The sequence below is a fragment of the Phymastichus coffea genome, unplaced genomic scaffold (genome assembly GCF_024137745.1).
Source record: "Phymastichus coffea isolate CEN01 unplaced genomic scaffold, Cenicafe_Pcof_1.1 PCOF00099, whole genome shotgun sequence".
In the NCBI taxonomy this organism is placed as follows: Eukaryota; Metazoa; Arthropoda; class Insecta; order Hymenoptera; family Eulophidae; genus Phymastichus; species Phymastichus coffea.
The window spans coordinates 421,448-430,686 of record NW_026706910.1 but is presented as its reverse complement, the minus strand read 5'-3'; the positions used below and the strand labels follow the sequence as shown (position 1 = coordinate 430,686).

The window sequence follows — 9,239 nt, the reverse complement described above, 5'->3', positions numbered from 1 at the left end:
TCCGCTTGTTGTGATAAGCTCTGGGCGCTTTTTACCGATGGAGGAGATTGGGCGGACTGCTCGTGGCTTTTGTCCCAATGCGATTGCCATTAGTTGCGTTTCCTGTTTCGCAATGTAGCTGAGGTGCTTTGCGTTTCGTCTGGTTACGGACTTGTTACTTTGGCTTTCTTTTTAGCTTTCGCCGTGCGATAGCGAATTTAAGGAAATTAATTCTTTGAAGGAGTGTTTGTTCGAGAAAACGCGATAACAGTAAAATAGTCGCAAAGAATTTCGAAACAAATATATAATCAATTTCATCTTAATACGTTTAATCAAGAATTCTTGTACTTTTCAAAGAGTTATAGTACAAAACTCAAACAGAAAACGTTAACGTGCATCCTTTTGAAAATCTTATTAACGACTATATGGATACATCTTTAATAGTTATGGGCTATTGTGTTGAGAGCAGTGACCACTTTTACGAAGCAATGAATTCGAATATTTTTGTGAGAGCCTGTTGCTGAAAATGGAATAAATGGAACAATTAATTTTTATTGAAAATATAAAAGTTATTTTCACGAAATACCCGACTGTTTTATTAAATGAATCATCAGACCCACTTAAGATACTTTTATCATTTATAACAATAACACCGCCGTATAAGTTCCAAAATGTACTTAATAATATTTTAATTTCTTAACATCACAGTTGACGTTAAAAAAATATCATGACACTTTCAACTATTTTTTGTTAATAATGAAATATTAATTAAAATTGAAAACGAATTCTTCATTGGAGAATATTCGCAAAATATTATATTTCAGCTGTTACAATCTATTATGTTATTTTACAGGAACAGACTTACTAAGAATCAAATCGTCTGTTCAAAAAAAAGTGAAGCATTGAACATTTTTGTTTCATCGCCATCTATTCTCTTAACGTATTGTATGAATTTAAAAATTTACAAACGGCTGATGTCACAATTGTCATATTAAAAACGGTTAGATAATAACTGAAAGCTAATTCACTCGAAAAGTGAAATTACGATAGAGGCAGGTAAAAAAATCTACAGCGACGCTAAAGCAATGGTTTGAAATATCGCAAGAATATAACTCTTTGATCCATAGTCATTGATTAAACATCAAATTAACATGAACTTGCGTTAAAAGTGTTTACTTCAATAACTCGCTGGAACGTTGTACCCAATAACGAGAAAAATATCTCAAGTTGATCAATTGACAGATTACTTCAACAAACCGGAAACACTTGACAAAGTGGATTTTCCATGCGCAAAAATGCATTCAATTTCAGCGAAGAGGAAAAAGACATACGCGGCGACGTCATCGGCATTTTCAACGGGCTGATGTATGCACATGGATTTCTACTTCACCAAGTACATACAGTCTTTTTTATGACATATAGCTTAGCTCTGTCTCGAGTAACAGTACCAACAAGTTACCGAGAAGTCGTGTCTAGAAATAGATGATATTACGAAAAGAACACGCTATTTTGTTTTATCGCAAAGTGCTGTTTGGCGAAAGCGGCTCGCTCCAATTAAGTGAAAACCGAACGGAGCAGCGATGCGCAGCAGCGGCTGATTTCCATCTATAATACGTAGCCGTCGAACTTGGGAAACGGCCCTCTCCAGGCAAGGTGGTATGAAAAGGATACAAGAGGCCAAATTGAAAGTGATATGCCATTTTTATTAAATGCGTATAAAAAAAGAGAGAAACGATACATTGATGTGTTGCGAGTGTATGCGCGTTTAAACTGTATGAATGAGAAGAGAAGGCGAGAAACGAAGGGAAAGAGATCGGCTCTCCTCGTTCGCACCACGTTTGTACATGTGTGTATATGTGTGTGTGTATTCGTGTGCTTGTGTATGTGTGTAGAGGTACTATAGCGGTCGCTCAATCGGCGGAGATCGTTGGCTAGCTGGAACTCTTTCTGGTCGTCGTGGAAAAAGTTGTGTATTTAGTAAGGTCCCCAGCCAAGGCCACCAGCCTTGATGATACCCGATGGGCCCTTAATCACCGCTCCTGGCGCCACGGGACCTGTGATCGCGGCTGGCCCCGTGTGTGGCCCAGCCAGCACCGCTCCATGTCCTGTGATTTAGTAAGCTAAACGTTTTAGAAAAATGACAATGCGTTAGAGAACTGGAAAGAGCGGCAGCTTATCGACTACAGGGCGAAATGCTGTACAGTCGTTGCGGCACGATTAACGAGGCTGTATCTGCCCGACCGTCGCGGTGGCGCTTGCACGAACTGGTTATTTTATAATTAAATCTCGCAAATGCTCCGCCGAACGGATTTCAGATAGCGTGCTTAGCACGTATCCGCTTTCAATGGTTTTTCTTTGGCTCGCTACCGTCGCCGATAAATCGAATCTTTATTCATGGCAGTAATGCGCGTTCGACTGAAAAATCGATGATTTTATCATGGAAATGTCGAGAATTTTAAAAAACCAACGGCTTTGTCCGTAACAGTCGGCGCGCCACATTTATTTCGTTCATTCGAGTACGGCCGTCATGGCGTCTCGAATTATGCAAGTGCAAAACGTTAACAACTTTTTCTTTGCAAGCAGAACGAATTGGAAAGGATGTTCGAAACACATACAAATTCCACGTCAATTTTCTTTTTCAATTTCTAATCGTAAGAGGGGATTGAAGCGTTCAGGCAATGGAGAATAGGGGATTGGCTTACCCCATCCACCATATCCGTGAGGACCGGGACCAGCAAGGAGGCCATAGCCGTATGGTCCAGGGCCACCGTATGGGCCGCCGTGTGGACCGGGACCACCGAAATGGTCATCTACAGCGGTACCTGAAACGAAGAAAAAGGCTTTGAATCAGCGAAGTGGAATTTTCTTGTCTAATACTTGATTTTCAATTCAATAACGAAAGAAATTAGAAATGCAGATGATTGAAAACAAGTGTTTTAAGGAAGATTTGCTAAATCAATAAATATATGATTATGTGCGAATGGTTCTTTATAATAAAACGTCAGTTTCATCGAGTAATAAGCGAAGAGTAATGTTACCGTACTGCATTGCAATTATTGTCATAAATTATTGTCATTTGAAAGGCAAAGGGCAAAGGAATACCGAAGTCGATGCTTCCTTTAACGGCGGACGGTCCAGTAATGGCACCGGTGACGAGAGCTCCGTGGTCAACGGCACCCGAGAGGCGAGACGGGCCAACGGAAGGTCCAGCTAGAGCAGACGGCCCATTGGAAGGTCCAACGAGGTGGTTGGGTCCGGTGTGTGGTCCGGCGAGGGAGATGCCGTGGCCGTGTCCGTAGTAGCCACCCGGCGCCGCGGAGGCGACAGCCGCCAACAGGAGCGTTGCCACGAAAGCCTTCATTGTCGTCGCTTGTTGTCTTGGTATCAGCTGCTGCGGCTCGTTCGCAAAACTGTTCTGCATTTGGCACGCCGACGACGGCCGCTTTTATACGCTGCTTTGCAGCTCTTTGAGCAACCCTTATGGGCGGGGCGCGCGGCTGGCGAGCGCACGCACGCTCGCCATTTCTCCTACTCCTCGAACGACTCGAGAATTTGCCTTTGTCAGCGGCGAATAATCAAACCGCGGCGCACACTTGCTTGGCCTGCATTTTTTGGGGGTGCCGCCGCCGTCGCCGCCGCCGCCGCCGTCGCCGCCGTCGTTGCTGCCGGTGCTGGTAGGCCGCTCGATTTTGAAAGATTGAGATTTATGCGCGAGTGAGAGTGTTCGTGTGTACGCTGCTCGGATAATGGACGGCGGTGATTAACTGCGCGCGAAAATGCCGCGCGGTCGCGGCCGACCGTGCGTACGTGCGCGCTTTGTTATAGTGCCACTCGCGGGCTTTTCGGCAAAAATCGATTGGGATACGTGCAATTACACTGCGAGCTCATGATTGCCGGCTGTTTTTCATTTTTCCGCTGCTGGCAGCTCGACAGATCCCGCCAGCCTATGAAAGAATATTGGACAACAATTTCTTTTCTCGATTGCGATCGCTGACACGTTCGACTGTTACGTGCGCGCTTGCTTTGTCAACCAAAAGAAAGACAAATTCAAATAAAACATACTTTGTTGTCGCTATCTACGGTTTCTCTGGTTGATAGTGTGTTATTATGCCGAGAGTTTAATTGACATGCATATCTCGCTGATTAAACTGACAGGTTCCGAAGTTGTCGCCGGGCATTATGAAATTATTGTAGAAGTTACGCGTAGGATTCGGATTTTTTTCCCGCTCCTGACTGATGCTTGTAGATATAGCGAGGGATTTTTATATAGTATTCTTTTTATCGATTGCATTATCAGAAAGAAAAAGTATGGCTGAATGCGTTTCAGCGGGAAAACTCGGCGCATTAGCAGGTTTAATTTATACTATCTCGCGCTGGGGGATATATTTATGCCGATATCACAAGAAACTCATTTGCGCGCCCGTGCTAAAGTTTATTGAAATACAGATAATTGCGTATAAAGTTTCGCTCATAGGATATATTTCTTTTGTGTAGTCTCGTCGATGCACGTAGTCCCGGGCGCTCGCCTTCTTTCTCCGCGCATTCCGAGCGCCAGTGTGGATGTGCGTTCGACGTGCACAATGAAAATTGGCGCTTTACGAGAATACCGATCCCTCTCTCGAATTTCTCGATGGGCCAGAGAGGCCGCGCGCAGAAGGAAAAGAGAGCCCGTCGAACGTTTCCTTCGCTTCCCTGCCAGTCGCTCCATCCGATTACCGACACAATAAGCTCGCGGGCGCGCTCGCGTTCCGTTACGTAATGCGTTATAGAGAGAGAGAGAGAGAGAGAGAGAGAGAAAATAGAGCCTGTTACGCCTGCGTGGGCGTTAAAATCGAGGTGAAATTCGCGCTGTAAGGTGGATGCGATTGAGACAGTCGTCCGCGCGGGCCTCGATTAGCACAACGCGGGCAATCGAGTCGCGTAAAGCTATCCCGGGCGCTCGCCTTCTTTCTCCGCGCATTCCGAGCGCCAGTGTGGATGTGCGTTCGACGTGCTCGCTCGACGCTTTAACAACCGAGACCGCGCAATCGGAGGGCCCGAAACAGTATAGCCGATATGGCATAAGTCCTCGCGTGCATCTTCTTGCTTTCGCTGCGACCTATCATTCGTGCAATAGCGGAACAAAAACGCTCCTTTACAAAACCCCGCGGAGGCGCGTTTCGCGTGCGGTCGCCGCGTTGTTTGCCCAACGAACAACTTTTCAAGCGGAAAATTGCTTTAATTCGCGCTGCTTCTTCCTCTAGGTTTCAAATCGATAGTCGAATACTACTGTTTGTCACAGTAGTGCTTTTGTCATTCGTCCTATCATGTTTCGCGTAAAAAACTATAACGGATTGTAAAATTTAACGAGTGTCCCTCGAAAATACAAGAAAAAAACATCGATCCATCATTCACTTTATACATCGATAAAGAACTTTTTTCCTCGTTTTACCATCAGCGTAATACATCACGAATATAAATTTTCCCCATGAAAATACATTTTCAGTGGAAAATATATGTTTTTGGCTTTTTTCATCGACAGGCCCAGAAAATAAAAGTCCACTAAAAATATATCTGTTTCGGATCCAATCCACCAGCCGATATGAATGTTTCTCCTCGCGAGTAGCGAGCAAGCGAAGATTGTCCATTCGGTCCGACGATCGCGGACGACAAAGCCCTCGGTCGAGGCCCAAAAGATCAGCGACGACTAATTTTGGTCCGGCTGCTCGTGCTCGCGCCACGCGCCGGCAGGGCGTTACGTTGACAGCGAGGAATGCGCTCACGCCCTGCGCGCGGCCTTTCTAATCGCTGCCCGCGCGAGCGCCGTTTGTTGCGCGAGCTACGCGATAGGACTACCCGACCGAGCGACGCGTCTGCGCAGCATTGACACGCTATCCTTGGCCGACCTTGGCGCGTCTTCCATTGTTCCGTCGGCGCGAGGATCGGCGACGACGAGCGAGGCTCGCCGATTCGCGTGCAGCGCATTGTTGCGGCGCCCGCCGCCGTCGGCTGCGTCGGCTCGCGGAGTCGGAGAAACGAGTTATCAGTGCGCCCACGCCCGTCGCGCGACTCGCATTGTACGGCCTCGTAAATGCGCTACTCCGCGGATCGCCGCGTTAGCCTGCCGGAGAGCGGACAGCAGCGACCGGTTCACTCGAATTCCTTGCCATTCCGTATGTGCACGCGTGTACAATGGATTCGCGCGCGCGGTTGCGGCACCCAGATGACCCCGAATTTTTGGCTCGTTCGCGGCCTCGTGGCAGCGATCATTACTTCTTGCAAGACAATCGGTTGCAACTTCCATTGTCGCGGCTAACTTGGACGTCTAAATAATCGCGTAGATGCGGGCCATTTGTTTCCACCGCGTACGCAACGGCCGGAAATATCGCGAAATGCGTCGGGTGATAAAGTTTCGCGGATGAGAAGAGAAAAGGAAAATAACGGCTGTGGAAAGTGAAAGCAATACTACTCGTGTATTGTCGCGACTGGAGAAGAAAAAAAATCATAACGCCAGCTGATTTATCGGCAATTTACATCGACATATGTGCGCGTGCGCGCACGTAGGTTTTGTCTCTTGTTTGTACGACCTGTCCGTCAAATCATTATTGACGTTATCGCGCAACCCATTCGCATGAATATGACATCTACTTTTGAGATTTCTCGACGCTTTATGTCGTGGAAATTGATTTCGCTACTGGCACGATAGTTTTGAAATGATTTCATTTAGTTTTATCGCCAGTCGATTTCGACGCTGCGCCATTATATTTCGTTAATTTGCAAAATCGACCATTTCAAAGGCATCTAATATCGCGTTCGTTTTTTTCTTCAAATAAGTAATATCTAGCAAACCGCAACGAATGATGCAAAACAGAGAAAAAGAAAACAAGCTATGCAGTCTTCACAATAGCTCGTTAACGTTGAATATTTGGCAATGGATAGATATAATATCGATAAATTGCCGGCGCAAGCAGTAGCGATCAAACCTTGGAAAAGGCGCAATCGTAAAAAACCAACAAACGGCGAGTTTTTGGAAGTGCACCAGTGCGCGCGCAGACAAAGCAGCTGATTTATAGATCGCAATGATCCGGATGTAAGTGATCCGTCGGCAAATGATAAATGCCCTTAGCGTTAGATCGTAGAAATTCATCGCGCCCCCTTCACCTCTCTCTCACATATCGTCCTAACCGGCAATCCATTGATAGATACGCTTGCGTCGCGATACCAGAGAGAGAGAGAGAGAGAGAGAGAGAGAGAGAGAGAGAGAGAGAGAGAGAGAGAGAGAGAGAGGGTGAGCAGAATTATGGCACGTCGGGGATCGCTCCAATTCCGCCGGATCGAGTTTGCGTAATTAAGTCTTTAAAAAAAATGAAGCATTGTTACGCCACATGGTTGTGCGCTCTCTCTGTCTGTCTCCGACTAAAGCGCAATGTTTTTCTTATTTTCGTTCTCTAAAAAGCCGCACAGTGAGCAATGAAGTTTAACTGCCAGGCAGCAGGAGATATCGCGTTGTCGATTCTTCGCCAAGATAGAATATCAGGAGTTACGCACTTGCCCCGCCAAGAAAATGGAAACTCGCGATCGCGCAAGTGCAAGCTTTTGTTTGCCGGATAAAGTCGAGCTCTCGGCGGGACGTAATCCACTGGCGTTCGCAATCTAAATTACCGAGCCCGAGCGGGCGAGCTACTATCAAGCGCGGACGCAGCGACAGGCGGTTTCGCGTGCGGCTTATATTAATAGCGCAGCGACGATATTTAGGTTTACAGCCCTATCACCCCATAAATCCGTCGGCACGCGCGCCCGTGACGCATTAAAGTGCCATTGTTCGCGCTTTTTCCAATCACTTGGCCGCGCGCGGCAATCTCATGGTTTCTTTGTAGCCGCGCGGTCTCTTTCTCACCCTCTCACTGCGTGCGGCGAGAGCGAGATACGTACGCGCGATCGACCTTTGCTTGTCGTTGCAGGCCAAATAAAGCATTCCGCGTTTTTCTTTTTTCTCGCGACCGGTAGCTTTTCAAAGCCGCTCCCTCGCAAGCTCCTACGTACGCGTGTCCCATTGCGGCGCGACAATGAAAGCTCAAACACGCGCGCGCCATTCGAAACTACGTCGTTCCAGATTTTTATTAGGATTCTCGACTTTTCCTATGCTACGTTACGTGTGCTGGCGAAAACAAAAAAAGAAACAGAATCTTTCATGTAGAAATATCACTAGGCTACTTTGTTACTCAATGCTAATGTGTATTTTTTTTATAACGTGTAAAACTTGTGTGCCTGCATTGATATATCTTATCTTTGTGTTTTTATACTGCTGCAGATAGAGATTTTGAAAGGCATAAAAAAAAATTCCTTTCAAGCAGTCATGGTAGAGTTTTTGAAAATTATACACGGCTTTTCTACTTTACTGGGTTACTCGTTAACCAAAGAACAATACAATACATTTTTTTTTTGAGAAAAATCTGAAGTTTACGGTATAAGTTAAAAGCTAGCGTTGTTACGAGTTTTGTCGAAAAGTCTTCACGTACGAAGTAGGAATGTTATATTTTACTAATGCAAAAATCAAGCAGAAAAGATGCAATTTAGAGGCTCGAATGAGCGGGAAAATGTCGGGCGGAAAAGTCTTGTGCAATTCTAAAGTTTTTACATTTTTTCAGGTCATACTTTTTTTTATTAAATTTCGCTTTGGAGTTAACAACTATCATTCGAATTTCAAACTGAGAAGTGAATCGACGTCAAAATCAGCAAGAAGAAACTACAGTTGCTAAACTTAAATTTGTCAACTTTATGAAAGGATTAATCTCACTTTGATTCGCGCACCAGATTTTCAACATACCCAAAATGACTCGATTAATAAAAGTCAACGTAGGGTCGACGAATATTCATTTTCAGCGGATTATCAACTAAGTAATTTAACACTAGACTCGCATGTAATGAGCATTAGCGTCGATCGGGCGTAATATTCATTTTGCACGAAACAAGTTACTGAAAGCAAAAGGAATTCTCTCCTGTCGGCTAATTCCAGCATTACGAATGCGTGTACGCCCCTAGACGATCTTACATTTGTAAGGCGTGTACCGGCATTACAAAAGACTTATTTTGTCGCCTAATACTGAAAAGCCGAGTTATCTACGATAAGCTTTACCCCGCAATGAGAATGTTTTCACCGAACCGCGTCACGGTGGACCAGGAAGAAAGTTGAAAAAGAACACGCCCGGTAGATCGACGGTTTGGCCCGTGCGAACGACCAGACAGAAAAGAAACAATCGCGTACGTGTGCGTGGCGACCG

General features: G+C 45.6%; 1 protein-coding gene across 1 annotated transcript; it reads right to left on the bottom strand.

Annotated features, from left to right (window-relative positions):
• Window positions 1-1,735: 1,735 nt before the first annotated feature.
• Window positions 1,736-3,400, bottom strand: LOC131670090 (uncharacterized). Its single transcript, XM_058945450.1, has 3 exons — window positions 3,082-3,400; window positions 2,682-2,801; window positions 1,736-2,099 (listed from the first exon to the last, which is right to left on the bottom strand). The coding sequence occupies exons 1-3, from the start codon at window positions 3,398-3,400 to the stop codon at window positions 2,092-2,094; spliced, it is 447 nt and encodes a 148-aa protein (XP_058801433.1). The 3' UTR covers window positions 1,736-2,091.
• Window positions 3,401-9,239: the final 5,839 nt, after the last annotated feature.

Excerpts from the sequence above, each read along its gene's own strand:
- LOC131670090 (XM_058945450.1), bottom strand. The coding sequence starts at position 3,400 with ATGCAGAACAGTTTTGCGAACGAGCCGCAGCAGCTGATACCAAGACAA. Across the intron at positions 2,802-3,081 it reads TAAAGGAAGCATCGACTTCG|GTACCGCTGTAGATGACCAT; the intron begins GTATTCCTTTGC and ends TCTTCGTTTCAG.